General features: G+C 45.4%; 1 protein-coding gene across 2 annotated transcripts in view; it reads right to left on the bottom strand.

The window, feature by feature from the left end:
* Positions 1 to 3,601: 3,601 nt before the first annotated feature.
* The window catches only part of smim14 (small integral membrane protein 14), a 31,040-nt gene continuing 17,721 nt past the window's right edge, over positions 3,602 to 16,920 (bottom strand). For both annotated transcript variants that reach the window (XM_038791390.1, XM_038791392.1), the window contains exons 3-5: positions 14,764 to 14,812; positions 6,827 to 6,975; positions 3,602 to 3,942 (exon numbers count right to left, since the gene is read on the bottom strand). In XM_038791390.1, coding sequence (XP_038647318.1) covers positions 3,904 to 3,942; positions 6,827 to 6,975; positions 14,764 to 14,812 — 237 coding nt within the window. In that variant the 3' untranslated portion in view covers positions 3,602 to 3,903. The remainder of the gene's footprint in view (positions 3,943 to 6,826; positions 6,976 to 14,763; positions 14,813 to 16,920) is intronic.

The following is a 16,920-nucleotide window of genomic DNA, read 5'->3' as shown; positions in this document are numbered from 1 at the left end:
TACATTACAATAAATGGAAACCAAACATGAAATTGAGAAATTCAAGTAGGAAATCACATCGGTACTCAAATTCTTCCACTGAAAGTATTATTGTGGATTACAATTTCATTTCAGAAAGTATAAATTAATTGCAATTTATTTCTGGATTTCCTTCAACTGATCCTCAACCGAGATGCACATTTCTTCTAGTAAATGTAGCCAAAGTCAGTGAATCCTCACTCACCCCATAAAAATTCATCAGTCACTGCAGCATGGATGATACATTGCTCTTCCTTAGGCAAGACAGGATTTTTTCCTTTAATCCAGAATCTACACTTTCAATGTAATAAATGGACTTGAACTCCTCAGGTTATGTGGACAAAGAGGCCCATGTATGAACTACCACTACTGGAGGATTTTTAAATGTTGACGGTGCCACTTTATCACATGGAAAATAATGATTAGTTTGTAAACCCAGTACTGGCTGCGGGATTTCTTGATTGTGGACACAAATTTTCTTCAGAAGGGTTTATACTACAATTTATGTATATCCACACATATCTCACCTTTTCTATCTTATTGATATTGTATATAAAATACTGTTACAATGAGAATTTTTCTGAATATGCTGCGCCATCAAACTGAGGGAAACAATAATGATTTTGCATTTTTCCCTCAAATATTCACAATGTCATATAAAAGACACATACATCAACTGAACACTGGCAACCTTCAACAATTACCAGACACATTAGATTTTCACCAATTTTATCCTATCTCATTAAGGCTCTGTTCCATCCCTGGGACATGGTTCCTCTGGTGCCAATCGCCCTTCAGTACATTGCCCAAGTATTCATTAATCCTGTGAGAGTATTTTTACCAGCTGTTCAATCACCAGAAGCATCATAATTGAGCTCATTATGCTTTTTAAGCAACTACAAGGTAGAGACTTGCTTTTCTTCACTCATAAGGTTAGATTCAATTATATAAACCCCCTCCCTCCCCCCATCAATTACTGCAGTACACACCAAGGATTGAACCTGGGACTTTGCTAATCTATGGTGTAGACACAGAGACCATTGCAGAGCTACTGCCTACCAGAGATGGTAGTAATCATAGTGGTCATATTTTAAACTCGAGTATGAAGTAGTTCAATATAAAAAAGTAACAGAAAATATGGAGAACTGTATTAGAGTAAGGCATTCATACAACACATGAATGAAATTAAAGTCACTATAGTCCCAGAGGTCAATAGGCTGCTCTCACCGAGAACACTGACTGGTGGTGATTTAACCGGAGGGTCACCACACCTCAGGAAAGGGGCACGGTTGAAAAGGCAGGGTCTTCATGATTAACCTCAGCTGGTACAGAACATACAGTGCAGGAGGCCATTCGGCCCATCGAGTCTGCACCAACCCACTTAAGCCCTCACTTCCATCCAATCCCCATCTAACCATTTTTGGACACTAAGGGCAATTTAGGATGGCCACCACCTAACCTGCACGTCTTTGGACTGTGGGAGGAAACCGGAGCACCCGGAGGAAACCCACGCAGGCCCCAAGAGAATGTGCAGACTCCGCACATAGTGACCCAGCAGGGAATCGAACCTGGGACCCTGGCGCTGTGAAGCCACAACGCTACCGTATTGAACCCACGCTGTTGGCTTTACTCCGCAGCACAAACCAGCCGTACAGCCAACCGAGTTAACCGACCCCTCAATTGATCTGGTAGGAATTTACGAGCAGAACTTTAATTGGTCCCCGATCCTCCCTGCTCTTCCCTCCCCACCGCCACCTGTGGGGAAACTCTAGTACCTCACAACAATAAGATTTAGATAAGAACGAGTCGAGTGAGAAACAGCAAACAGGAGTTAAGGGTGTTACCGTTCCATACCACAATATCTTGTTTTCAGAAATGTACGGCCGCACCATGAAAGTCAAAAGAAGCATCGTATATATTCACAATTAAGTAAATAATGAACAAAAACATTGTTCATTGAACAAAAAGCCCAACTCCAACAGTGCTTTCTTCGATGAGAGATTTTTACAAAATAAAACTTTACCCAAAAGATATTGCACCATAATCAATGACTACATAATCACTTGAATCCATTCTGTGATCAGTTTACAGGTCTTGGCCAACATGCTAGTGGACAAATCTTATGGTGGTGGAGGTGGAGTAGAGTTTCAGTGAGCCATCTTGTCTTCCAGTTGTACATTAGAAATTGGCAGCACGTACAGAACAGTATTGGCACTGGAATTGTACACAAGTATGTAGTGCATCCTAATGCCTGATGAATGTTAATACATAATTAAAGACAGTACATTTGCAATATATATTGGCACCAGGATAAATTATACTGACCTCACAATACCAGAACATTTAAATGAAGCATATTGATAAAATTAAAAAAGGTGTCTGGAATGTGCTGCATTGCACAGAAAAACAATAAAACATTTGAAATATAACTGTTATAAAAGGATTGTTGAATAGCCCCTCAAAAAAGGCTGTGGATATAATCAACTAGCACGAGAAACTAACAACCAAGACCTCGGCTGGATTCTCCGTTCCTGAGACTAAGTGTTGACACCGGGGCAGGATGTGCGGACTTCCACAACAGCAAACAAAGCTGGTGCCGGACCTGGACCAATTCAGCGACTGTTAAGGGACTAGCACCGGCTCCATGTGGAACACAATCGATTCCAATGAGGAACGGTGCTAGATTCGTGATTGACACTCAGGAGGCTAACAAGCTGCAGCCGCATATACACATTTCACTCCACACACACACACCACCCCAGCCAACAACTTGGCACTGGTTGCACTGGAACGCACCCAAATGGCTGAAAAGTCGGCTGGGGCCACCTAGGGGGTGGCCTAGGGGAAAACCCATACGACCTGTGGTTGTAATTCACAATGGGCATTGAGCGGCAGGCGCAGCTGCATAGCTGCCTTGCAGGCTACGGCAATGGTCCCATGCCCGTCCACCCCGACTTCACAGCCCACCTCCTGGCCACCCCTGCTACTCCTCTCCTTGGCCCCCCCCCCCCCCGCCCCACCAGCAGCACAAGTGTCAGCAAACAATGGCGATGTTGGACACTTTCCGTACCCACTCTTTCTCCCTCAGCAGCCACGGCACCGTTTCACAATTTTTAGAACAGTAAACCTCGCCGTCGGGAATTCGGCCCATTGGAGGCGGAGAATACCAGGTCAGGACCACCACTGATATGCCAATGATGTTTACTGTACATGCAGTTTGGAACGCATTGATGCCGCTGTCGAGGTGATGGAGAATTACTATTTGGCGTGAAATCAATACTCTCAATGATTTTGGGGTCAGAACCGATTCTCCGCCCAATGGAAATTCTCTATTCCAGCATCGGCCGACGGAGAATCCCGGCTAATGTTTTAATTAGCAATGTTCAACCCACGTTCCCTCCGTGTTTCCCCCCCCCCCAATCTTCCTCATCACCCAAAATTTGGCAGAAACAAAATATAACATTATAACCTTCTTTAGGGCCTGATTTGGTTTGTCCTGCTTGCATTGTGATGGTCCAGTACCAGGTACAGTTGTGACACCTATTCCACTGTCCCTGCACAATTCAAGGAAAAATTTAATCTGTATTGTTCTCAACTGGGTGATATCAGCAATTGTGTGAGAACACTCATGTAGATTTTACAGTTGTTTTTGGAAAAGGAAATGTTTTCATTACTTTATATGTATGTTTGATTTTGTAAGTGGCACAATTAACTGTTCAACTGTAATTAACTGTTCAACCTTTAAGTACTATATAGAGAATACTGATCTTCTAAGAAAATATTAGTAAATATAGAAGTAAACTAAGAGTTTTGAGAATTATTCAGGCCACAGTCACTGGTTTGGTCATTGGTTTTTTGACTGGCAATTGCAAGATATGCACAAGTCTAATCCACTGGAGGAGCAGGGGGATCTTGCCTTGGATTCTGGAAAATAAATTGAACTGTATTACTACCAAATTTTTGATAATACTGGTTCATTTCAATACTTTTCGAAGTAGATACCAAGAGTTCAAATGGTTTCACAACTGGAGATTGCAAGACCTCACCACTCGAGTAGAATAAACTAAATAACCTATTGGGAACACTCTTTGGGCTGATCTACTGGCTGCATCCTGCTGGTAGATCCTGGGAGGCCTTGCAAGATCTAACCAGATGTCGCGAGACGTCGCAATCTGGGTCCCCCCCCACAATGGGCAGGACCCAGTCTCACACGGTTAAGTAAGTTTAGGAATCCACTTTCCTGTGCTTGCGCCAGATCAAACGGCCACCTGGCATCTATCAGCTTCGCAAACAGGGACCAGGCGGAACAGTATTGGGGGGGGGGGGGTCCTCCAGCCGATTGGAAGCCCACGGTTGGTAGGCTTCCAGACAGGGTCGCACCCTGACACTGTTGCCACATGGGCACCTTGATGCTGTTGACCTGGCATCCTGGCAGTGCCGCCCACACCAAGATCGGGCCCAGGGATGCCCTGTCCATGTGAGGTGGGGCACAGGGTCACCTTGATTACTCTTTTATAGGCTCGTCGGAGCTCGCAGTGCAAGAAAATATGCTAAATGCAGCCTCGCGGGGTGGGGGGGGGGGGGGGGGGGGGGGGGGGGGGGGCACAAACGACAGAGTGCCTTTTGATAGTGGAGTCATTACCGGTACTTCCAGAGTGAATTCTTTTTTCTAACTTATATCACGCCCTTTATATCTGGCCACTAGGACATTGCAGAAGAAATAAATAGAAAACATTTTTGACAAGTACTGTACTCCTTTTGTAGAGTTTAGAATTTTGAAGTAACAAATCTGATTGCAGCAGTAATGAAAGAAAGAAACAAAACCAGCTTCATAAACAAAACTCATTCAGGTTGTGGGCGTTGCTGGGCCAGCATTTACGGCCCATCCCTAATTGCCCTTTAGGGGGGCAGTTGCTTGTGGGTCTGGAGTCACAAAGGCCAGACCAGGTAATGATGGCAGATTTCCTTCCCTAAAGGACATGAGGGAACCAGATGGGCTTTTAACAACAATCGACAATGGTTTCACGGTCATCATTAGACTTTTAATTCCAGATTTTTATTGAATTCAAATTTCACCATCTGCAATGGCAGGATTCGAACTCAGGTCCCCAGAACGTTACTGTGGGTTTCTGGTTTACTAGTCCAGTGACAATACCACTATGCTACTGCCTCCCCGGTCATTATAATACTCCAAACAGGAGAGTGGGCAACAGAATAAATTAAAACGCATGCTAAAATGTGCCATATTCTTACTGTAGTGACCATCTGAAAACAGCACTGGCTCTGTTTGAATATGCAAAGAAGCATCCTGTGCCTGTAAAATGACTCATCTGACCAAATTTGGGTAAAAGTGGAGCCACAAGTGTTTTTTGGTCCTACAATGAAGAAATACAAGAGCAGACTTGCATTTATGTAGGGATTTTCGCAACCACAGATATCACAAAAGCCTTTACAGCCAAGTTTGACATGTACTCACTGTTGTAATGCAAGAAACACAGCAGCCTATTTGCACATAGCAAGATCGACAGATGTTGATCGACAGATATTGTCCAGAACAGTGGGGGCAACTCCACTACTCTTTTTGGAATAGTGTCATGGGGATTTTTAACACCCAACTGAGAGGGAAGATGGAGGTCTCATTTAATATGCAATCAGGAAGAAAGCACCTCCGATAGTGCATCCATCAGTACTGCACTGGAGTGCCAGTCTAGAATGTTGTCCTCAAATCCTGCAGTGCGACTTGAGCCCACAACTCCAGAGACAAAAATGCTCCTTCCAACCTGCCTGAATGCAGAGCAACGAGGCAGAAATTACACAACTACAAATGGTTAACTGCTCCTGGGAGGTAGAAAGGTGTGCAGGCTAGGTGGAGTTGTGGGAATAGGGCAGAGGAATTGACCCAGGTCTTTCGAAGGGCCGGTGCAGGCTCGATGGGCCGAATTGCTTCCTGCTGTAGGAATTCTATGACTTCTATGATGACACAAGAGGATCAGTATTACAAATTCTAAGGGCAGCACGGTGGTGCAGTGGGTTAGCCCTGCTGCCTCACAGCGCCGAGGTCCCAGGTTCGATCCCGGCTCTGGGTCACTGTCAGTGTGGAGTTTGCACAATCTCTCCGTGTTTGTGTGGGTTTCGCCCCCACAACCCAAAGACGTGCAGGTTAGGTAGATTGGCCATGCTAAATTGCCCCTTAATTGGAAAAAATTAATTGGGTACTCTAAATTTTGCGGACAGCATGGTAGCATTGTGGATAGCAGAATTGCTTCACAGCTCCAGGGTCCCAGGTTCGATTCCGGCTTGGGTCACTGTCTGTGCGGAGTCTGCACATCCTCTCCGTGTGTGCGTGGGTTTCCTCCGGGTGCTCCGGTTTCCTCCCACAGTCCAAAGATGTGCAGGTTAGGTGGATTGGCCATGATAAATTGCCCTTAGTGTCCAAAATTGCCCTTAATGTTGGGTGGGGTTACTGGGTTATGGGGATAGGGTGGAGGTGTGGGCTTGGGTAGGGTGCTCTTTCCAAGAGCCGAGCCAGTGCAGACTCGATGGGCCGAATGGCCTCCTTCTGTACTGTAAATTCTATGAATTACATGGTCCTCTAGCCCAACATTTTAGTCGAGGCATTTTTTGCCACCCCTTGCTTTGTGCCCGATATATCTTTCGAAATAAATCTCACTCAACATAGTCATCATGTGCAGGCCATTTGTTTAGTCGGTCAGATTCATCCTGGATACAACCAGGAAAATCGGATGCCATGCATCTGATGCAGCTGTGAATATAGGCATAAAATATATATATATGCAAACCAACTTACATTTTGTGGTCCATGTGACTTTCCACCTGTTTGATACCGTCTCAGACTGGCAGGTCTCATCAGGAATAGCACAAGGGCAATGATCATCCAAGCCATCACAATCATAGACAATGTCATTCCACCATCATTGGAAGCACTTGGTCCAGGTACTAGAGACAGACAGATCAAATTTTGTACTAGCAGACATACTGGGACAATTTTATCTTAATCCATCCATTGTGTGCAACATTAGTTTTACAGCTCACTCAATAATATTGTCTCACCCAATCCTGTGGACTTCCCACCCGATAAGTTAAAATTACTGTTTTTAAGGAGATAGGAGCAAACACTTGATATCAAATAGACAATTTCCAGTTCTTTGTTGTTTATTAAAATAATGGAGGCATTCCATATTCAAAAGTTTGCATATTTTATCCTTTAGGATCTAGCATACCAAATATGAAATTTGCAGTTAGCTATGAAGTAAAAATAAAGTTGTCATAGTCCCAGATGACCATAGGCTGCTTTCCCCTTTGAGGGAGAGAGCTGACTGGTGGTGATTTAGGATCACCACACCTCGGACAAGGGACAAGGTTAAGAAGGGGGGGGACACTAGGGCAGCACGGTGGTGCAGTCGGTTAGCCCTGCTGCCTCACAGCGCCGAGGTCCCAGGTTCGATCCCGGCTCTGGGTCACTGTCCGTGTGGAGTTTGCACAATCTCTCCGTGTTTGTGTGGGTTTCGCCCCCACAACCCAAAGACATGCAGGTTAGGTGGATTGGCCACGCTAAATTGCCCCTTAATTGGAAAAAATTAATTGGGTACTCTAAATTTTTAAAAACAGAAATAACCTCAGCTGGTAAGGGAATTGTTGGCCTCACTCTACATCAAGAAATAGCTGTTCAGCCAACAGTCAAACCAGGCCCCAGGATAGTTAGCTATACACAAACAGTGAGCAGCAACAATTAGCGTATTTTATACAGATGTGGTGAAACCTAGAAATCCATGTATCAAAATATCTCAAGGATATTTTCCCAAAAGTTAGTGTATTTTTTGACCTATGAAATCTTGTTTGGAAATATGGAAGAAAACTATTTAAAAGGGGCAACTTCATAAGCTGTGACATCGACTTATTCAATGAGCAATTTGAAAAAGAGTAGAACTAGATTAGATATATTGGGTTAAATTCATTTTTGGGAAAGATCAGCCAAGTAGTCTTTCCTTGAAATTTGTGGGTTTCTGTGTGTTCAATCTTTTTCTTGCACAATAGGCTAGCCATTGAACAACAAGCAAAGCCTCCAAGTAAATGGTAACTAGAAAGCTTTCATAGAATACCTCCATAAATTACAAGTGGCCTCAGTGCCAGCCTGGGGTGAGGAGGGGAAATACGATGTGTCAGGTTTGAAGGTTGAGCGTGGTCACGGGCGTAAAGGGGGGCCATCTTGGATGAGCCCGGTTCAGAGTGGGATTTGGCATGGCAGAACTAAATGTGAGGTATAGGATAGTGAGCGGAGTGCTGGAGGGGACACTGGTGCTGTTAATCTACATACATGCACCTAACTGGGACGATGTGGGGTTTGTAAAGGGGGACATATTGGGGGGGGGGGGGGGGGGGGGGGATAATTCTGGACTTGGATATGTGTAATGGAGCCGAAGATGGACAGAGTAAACCCCAAGTTGATGGGAAGGTCAAGGGTGGCAAAGGAGCTGGGAGGGCTTATGGAGCATATGGGGATGATGGATCCATGGAGGTTCAAGAACCCAGGAGGGAGGAAATACTCCTTCTCGCAAGTGTATAAGGTGTATTCTAGAATCAATTTATTTTTTGGTAAGTCGGGGAGTGCAGATAGGGATGGTAGGGGTGGAATATGCGTGAATTGTGATTTCAGACCATGCATTGCATTGGCTGGAGGTTAGGCCGAGTGTGGGGCAGGACAGAGGTTGGATTCAGGACTTTTGACGGAAACACTGTTTTGTGAAAAAGTGAGACTGGCGATTGGGAATTTAAAAAAATAAATTTGGAGTAGACAATTCTTCCCCCCCCCCCCCCCCCCCCCCCCCAATTATTGGGCAATTTAGTGTGGCCAACTCATCTAGCCTGCACACCTTTCGGGTCGAGGGTGAAACCCACGCAAATACGGGGAGAATGTGCAAACTCCACACGGACAGTGACCCGGGCCAGGATCATACATCAGCGCCGTGAGGCAGCAGTGCTAACCACCATGCCACCCTATTGGGAATTATACGGAACTTAATCAAAACGGGGAGGTGTCAGCGACCACATTTTGGGAAGGACTGAAGGCGGTGGTTTTGAGGCGATGTTATTTTGTTTAAGGCTCACAGGGATAGGAGTGAGAAGCACAGGCAGCTGTTGCACGAGATAGTGGAGGTGGATGGTATATACTTGGGGGCCCCCACAAAGTAGTCGTTGGCAGAGAGGAAGAGGCTGCAGGGGCAGTTTGACAGGTTGATGACCGGCAAGGCGGTGGGGCAGCTGCAGAGGGCGAGGGGGGTGCAGTATGAATACAAAGAGAAAATGAGCCATTTGCTGGCCCACCAATTGCGGTCATTTATGGAAATGTTACAGGTGCGGGCAGAGAAAGGAGAGGTTGTGTCAGAGCCGGAGAGGATAAAGGAGGCGTTCAGAGGGTATTAAGGGAAGTTGTATGAAGCTGAGCCAGGTGGAGAAGCAGGGGATATGGGATGATTCCTGAATGGGTTGGAGTTCCCAGAGTTGGAGGAAGGGAAGAGGCTGAGGGAGGTGATAGATTGTATCAGGCGAATGCAGTCGGGAAAGTCCCTGGGGCTGAACGGCTTTCCGGAGGAGTTTTGTAAGCTGTTTGCAACAGAGTTGGCCCCCGCCTGTTGAGGATGTTCAGTGAGGCGATGGAGACAGGGGAGTTGCCAGCTAAGTGGTCACAGGAGCAATTACATTGATCCCAAAGAAGGGGAAGGATCCACTGGAGTGAGAGTCATGCAGGCCCATCTCGTTGTTAAATACGGATGTGAAAGTACTGACGAAGGTGTTGGCTGGTAGGATGGAGGGGTATACGCCAGAGGTGATCTGGGTTTTGTGAAGGACAGGCAGCTCTCCAGCAACATCTGGAGGCCGTTGAATGTAGTTATAACTCGAGCAGAGGGGCGGGCACCGGAGGTTATTGTATCTTACTGGATGTGGAGAAGGCCGTCGACCAGGTAGAGTGGTGGTGCGTACTCAAAATTCTGGGTAGGTTTGGGTTGGGCCAAAGTTTGTGGCGTAGGCATGTCTTTTGTATGCATCCCTGATAGCAAGCGTGATTATGAATGAGACGAGTTGTGTGTTTTGGGTTGTACAGGGGAACGAGGTAGGGGTGACCGTTGCCACCATTGTTATGACTGAGCCCTTGGTGATGGCCCTTCGAGGGTCCGCTGAGTAGCAGAGGATTGAGGGGGGGAAGGGAGCACCGGGTGTCGTTGTACACAGACGACCTGCTGCGTGTGTCGGAATCGCTGGAGAGTATGAGCAAAATCATGGCCCTGTTGGAGAGGTTTGGGGCCTTCTCTGGGTACCAGCGGAATGTAGGAAAGAGCGAGGTACTTCCGGTGAATGCGGCGGGGCCAATTTGGGAGCATTACCGTTTAAGGTAGCTAGAGAGATGTTTAGTTGTTTGGGGATTCAGGTGGCGCACGAGTGGGCCACGATGCACAGGTGAAATTTGGCAGCATTAGTGGAGGAGGTTAAGGGGATCTTTTTTAAATACTATTTTTATTCTCCTCCTTTTTCACATTTTCATCCAAATTTAAACCGACCAAGAATCAATCAACGATAACAAATACAATGACAAACCTCTGGTCAACAATCTCCTCCTCTCACCAATCCCCAAACAGCCCCCAACATTTTAAATACAAACATCAAAGAAAAGGAATCAGGAATCCACCATCCACCCATATATAGTCATCAACAACATACACAGTCTAAACACCCCAACCCACATCCCAACCACACCCCCCCTTAATGTTCAATGCCAATTCTTGAAAGTGCATAATGAACAAAGCCCATGAATTATAGAACTCTTCCATCCTTTCCCTCAACTCAAACTTCACCTTAGAGTGTTAAACTCCAACAGGATAGGCAGGGTACAGGGTGGAGAGACTGACCTCCACCCCAACAGGATCCGCCTTCGGGCGATCAGCGAGGCGAAGACTACATCTGCCTCCGTACCCGCTTCTAACCCCAACCGATCAGATACCCCGAATATGGCCTCCAGAGGACCCGGCTCAAGCCTCATGTACCACCTCCGAAATTACCCTGAAAACCTCCCTCCAATACCCCTCCAGCTTTGGACAGGGACCCCCCCCGCAACGCTCACAAACATCATCTACCCCTCCCCCTCAAAGAGACGGCTCATCCTCGCTTTTGTGAGGTGCGTCCTGTACACCACATTCAGCTGTATGAGCCCCAACCTCACGCACAAAGTTGAGGCATTCACCTTCCACAGCACTTCGCACCACAGCCCCTCCTCCACGTTCTCTCCCAACTTCTCCTCGCACTTTGTCATAATCCCCTCCAGCAGTGCCTTCTCTTCCAGAATCGCCCCAAAAATCGCTGATACCACCCCCATCTCCATTCTCCCTTTCGTCAGCACCTCCTCCAATAGAGTGGAGGCCGGCACCACCGGAAAGCTCTATATCTCCTTCATAGTGAAATCCCGGATCTGCAAAGACCTAAACATTTCCCCCTGCCTCAACCCATATTGCATCTCCAGCTCCTCGAGTCCCGCAAACTGGCCCCCCCAGAAACAAATCCTTTAGTGCCCTAAATCCCTTCTCCAGAAACTCCAAGCCACTTCCCTGGCTCAAATCTGTGATTCCCCTGAAACGGCACTTCCGTTGACCCCGCCGCCAGCCTAAAGTGCTGGCGCAACTGCCTCCAGACTTTCAACATCGGTACTACTACCGGATTCCCTGAGTATTTGTCCGGGGCCATCGGGAGCGGTGCAGTTGCCAACCCCCTGCACAGACTCTCCTCCAGCCTGACCCACTGGGATTTCCCCCCCCCCCCCCCCCCCCCCCCTCTAACCCAGCTCCTCACCTTATCCGCCCAGTAATAATATAGTAAATTCGGAAGACCCAACCCCCTAACTGCCACAACACCGTCCTAATCCTAGCCACGCCACCTCCCCCCAATATAAACAAAGTAATCATCTTTTCAACCTCCTAGAAAAATGCCTTTGGTAGAAACAAAATCGCAGCAACACGTTCATTTTAACTGCATGTACCCAACCTGCCAGCGACAGAGGGAAGCCACCCCACCTTGTCAGATCTGCTTTCACCCCACCCACCAAACTAGTAATGTTGTACCTACGGAGCCCCCAGGTATCTAAAGCGAGTCCCCGCTCACGGCATGGTAACCCCTCCACCGCTGCCCGAGACACCACAAAATATTCACTTTTCTCTAAATTAAGCTTATATCGCGAAAAAGACCCGAATACTCACAGCAACTCCAAATGCTCCCTGTCGACCCACTCTATTCTGATACATACAACTGCAAGTTGTCTGCATACAAAGATACCCTATGCTCTACACCCCCTCCCCATCTCTTGTTTGTCGTGAGGGTTGGGGGGGGGTGGAGTACAAGGGGAGCATTTGTACAAAATGTGGATTGTGAGTTGATGGACTGTATTTTATTGACGTTACATGTGTTTAGATTACCTTAAAAAGAAAATCTCAAGAAGTGAGGTAACTGCACTGCAACAACTTGCATCTGTACAGCAACCTTAATGTCCAAACGCTAATTTGGAATTGACAAGCAGCCAATCAGCTCCTTTTTAAATTCTGGGACATAGGGCAGCACGGTAGCACAGTGGTTAGCCTTTGCCTCCCTGGTGACCCGGAGATAGATCTTACTAGGGTGGAGGGACTCTGAGCCCCCAAAGTCGGAGTGTGGGTTAGCAAAATGTGGAGTTTCTCAGACTCAAAAAAATGTAATTCGCCTTGAGGGGCTCACTCAGAGGTAGCAGCCATTCATTGACTTCTTTGAGAAAAATTAAGCTGTCAGCAGGGGAGGGGAGGCACGGGAGAGACGAATAAGGATAGAACCAATGGAGGGGTGGTTGGGGAAGGTGCATTGTTTGTGTGAGCCATGCTTTTTAAAAAATACATTTAGAATACCCAATTATTTTTCCAATTAACGGGCAATTTAGCATGGCCAATCTACCTACCCTGCACATCTTTGGGTTGTGGGGGTGAAACCCACGCAAACACGGGGAGAATGTGCAAACACCACACGGATAGTGACCCAGGGCCGGGATTCGAACCCAGGTCCTCAGCACCGTAGGCAGCAATGCTAACCACTGTGCCACCGTGCTGCCCATGTAAGCCATGCTGGCTGGGTTTTGTGCCCAGGGATTTGTTGGTTCTATTGTGTTTTTGTTGAAATTTGATGTGCTGGTTTAGCACACTGGGCTAAATCGCTGGTTTTGAAAGCAAACCAAGGCAGGCCAGCAGCGCAGTTCAATTCCCGTACCTGCCTTCCCAAACAGGCACCGGAATGTGGCAACTAGGGGCTTTACACTTTTGAAGCCCACTTGTGACAATAAGCAATTTCATTTCAAATTGTTAAGTTTACAAATGCCTCAATAAAATATTTTCTTTAAAAAAATTAATGTTGGGACTCCGGGGTCTGTGGGGTTGGAATTGACCGCACATTCACCCAGGGTGTTGTAACAAGACAGAAACTAACAATTATTGAATTACTCAAAAAAGGTTTTAGATTTGAGAGTATATACATTTATATAAATTTGTTGCATTGTGATGACTTCTCAAAAGCTCTTTATAACATTAAGTTAAAAATTAAAAGGCATGGTCAGTAAAAAGATAGTTTATTTCTGTATTTAAATCTAACAGTGGCAGTGGGAAAGGGATAATGTATTACATCGATTTAAAGTTCCAAAATACAGTAAAATCTCTGTTATCTACGGTGGCACAGTGGTTAGCATGGCTGCCTCACGGCGCCGAGGTCCCAGGTTCGATCCCGGTCCACTGTCAGTGTGGAGTTTGCACATTCTCCCGTGCCTGCTTGGGTTTCACCCCCACAACCCAAAGATGTGGTTAGGTGGATTGGCCACACTAAATTGCTGGTTTAGTACACTGGGCTAAATCGCTGACTTTTAAAGCAGACCAAGGCAGGCCAGCAGCACGGTTCAATTCCCATACCAGCCTCCCCAAACAGGCAGCGGAATGTGGCGACTAAGGGCTTTTCACAGTAACTTCATTTGAAGCCTACTTGTGACAATAAGCGATTTTCATTTTCATTTCATTTTTTCCAATTGCCCCCAATTGGGAAAAAACATAATTAGGTATTCTAAATTTGTAGAAAAATAAATAAATAAATCTCGGTTATCCAGCATTCTCCAGGAATGGGAGGTGCTGATTAATCATATTTCCCGGTTAACCAGGATGCAAGACAAATTCAGCATTTACATTCAACCAGAAAATTCCTGGATGATCTTGCAATGATGCGGGTGTTGAGGTCTCGCAAAAGGTGCAGTAGTGCACAAATGTAGTGAGCTGTGCCCAGGGAACATGATGCTGAAGAACAGTGGGAGACAGACTGAAGTGAGGGCAGGCCACCGATAACAGGTACAAGTGCTGACATTAGTGGTTGTGTGAGACTGGGAATTACGGGGAACAAGTGTTAGCACTGATTTTTGAGGGATGAGAGACATCTCCAATCATAAAACAGAACCGACAGACCCCACCCCATAATTCCGATTTTTAGAGTATTTTGGCTGCTAGCGTGCCAGATAACAGAACTTTTACTGTATTAATTACTAACCTGCAGCCAGGTAAATTTTGAAATTTGTTGACATGAATAATTGAAGGTCCATGACCTTTCATACCTGCAATCAAAATTTGTATTGTGCAAACTGGTATTTTGCAAAATTACTGTTTGATCGTTTTAAGCCGAAGCAAAACTTACGTTCTTGCAGACACTCATTGTCTGTGCAGTAAGATTGTGACTGTCGCAGCTGAAATATAAGAGAGAAAAGAGACGTGTCATATTTTTTGTAAACCACAAATTATTTAAGAAATGGCTGGGGGGGGGGGGGGGAAAGAGAGACACATTGTCAAAGCTTTTCAACTTGCACTCATCAGGACAAATGAAAATTGTACAACAATTTATACCACAGGAGAAAAGGGTACTTATTAGTTGACAAGTTGACTCCAACTCCTGGGAATTCAAAAAGGCACAAGGCTCGAATATTGTTTGCAGAGACTGGGTCTTTGCGTATGTCACGTCTAGCGAGTATATGCGAGCCATGTTCCAAGCTTCTCGAATTATTTTAAATTGGTCGTTCGTGTAATTATTAGTGCAGTCAGGATTCGGCAAATGCCCAAACGTGGAATGACATCTAAGCGACATATTGTTTTGGGTTTTATAAGCGCATGTTGAGTACAGTCTGTACTCTGTCCATTATTAACTACTGAAGGAACATTCTGTCCAATTCAAATCAGCCGAACATTGGAACGTACAGTTTATATTCCTGGTATCGCAGCGCCGTTGTTCAATTAAGTGGTAAGCAGAACATCTTTTTGGGCTGATGGGAGCATCCTGTTGATGCAAAATATGACTTACCATTAAGGCCATTTGCAGCAGCTGCCTCAAGCTTTAGTGCATCCTTCAGCACATAGTGCTTGTCCTTGCAATGTGCCAGTCATTGACAGTCACATTGGCCAACCTCAAGACACCGGCCCACCAATAGTACACAAAAAACTATTTGTTGACTGATCACTGAGTCGACCTTTTGATGGGACTGGCTCCAAATGAGCCCATAGTGTTGGCAGTAATTTACTTAGTGGGTGGGTACGGTTACAGCACATTTGGATAGATAGGTCTCGGCAGTCCCACATTTCCAGATTTGGGAACTAAAATGGTAACTTTCGCCATACGGAGTTAAATCTTTTTAATGAAATCAACAAAAGTAAGAAATATATACAGAGTTGTGTTTTCAAAATAAAAGTACTACAACTTCTGGTACAAGGCCATCATGTAGTCCATCTGTAAAATATTTGCAATGCTTGTGCTATGATGTATTCTAAACTGGTTTACGTTTAATTTAGAACTCCACTGGTGAAAACAATGGCCATTACAACTGGACCAGACAGAAACCTACAAGGTACATTAAATAAAAAGTACCAACAACCCATTTTGGATAAAACATTTCATCACCCTACTGTTGAGAGTTTTTTTACTTGTGTATTTCACCAATTCATTCAATTAAACGCCCTAAAACCCATATTTTGAGCAGTATTGATGCACAGTTTAATCAAGCACAAAATAACATTTGCGTGGTTGAGAATTTTAAACTACTTTTCCACAGAAAGGATTTGGAAAAATAAATACTTTCAAGTGGTGGGATTTTAAAACATTTCTAAGGTGGTTGATAAAAAAGGCCAAGGGCTCCAGTCATTTGCCAAATATATATGTTAAAGTCAGACATCAATATTATCATCCATGAAAATCAAACAGCAGGCAAACGATTATCCCATCCCAAATGTTTCTGGAACATACCTCGCCATTCACCCGAGGAAGGAGCTGCGCTCCGAAAGCTCGTGTTTGAAACAAACCTGTTGGACTTTAACCTGGTGTTGTAAGACTTCTTACTGTGCTCACCCCAGCCGGCATCTCCACATCATGGCTACCAAACAGAATACTATACAGAGAAAGTTACCAAGTGAGTTCCATGAACTCTCCTGGAACTACCCTTATGTGCGTCAGTCCTGTTGTATGCTTTACTACCAACTGGCGAGTCCTCCAGGTCATGTGACAGATGTCTGATGCCACCAGCTGTTTGGAGGTCACATTGCTAACTATGTACAATACTATTCACAGGCATATCACCACAGTTAGCATGGATGAGATCATAATGAATTATTGTGCATAGAGATTTAGGCTTGCCGTAGGACAGGAAACAGCATGTTAAGAGCGGTTGATAACAGTAGACAGTAGTGTTTTCCAAGGGTTAGTGTTAGGACTTCCTTTGATATATGTAAATTACTTGGATATTGGAATACAAAGTAACATTGCAAACACCAACATTTAAATAGTGATAACAGTGAGGGTGTTACCTCACCA

Source organism: Scyliorhinus canicula, chromosome 3 (genome assembly GCF_902713615.1).
Source record: "Scyliorhinus canicula chromosome 3, sScyCan1.1, whole genome shotgun sequence".
NCBI lineage: Eukaryota > Metazoa > Chordata > Chondrichthyes > Carcharhiniformes > Scyliorhinidae > Scyliorhinus > Scyliorhinus canicula.
The sequence above is the reverse complement of the archived record's forward strand: the minus strand, read 5'-3'. Positions and strand labels throughout refer to the sequence as shown.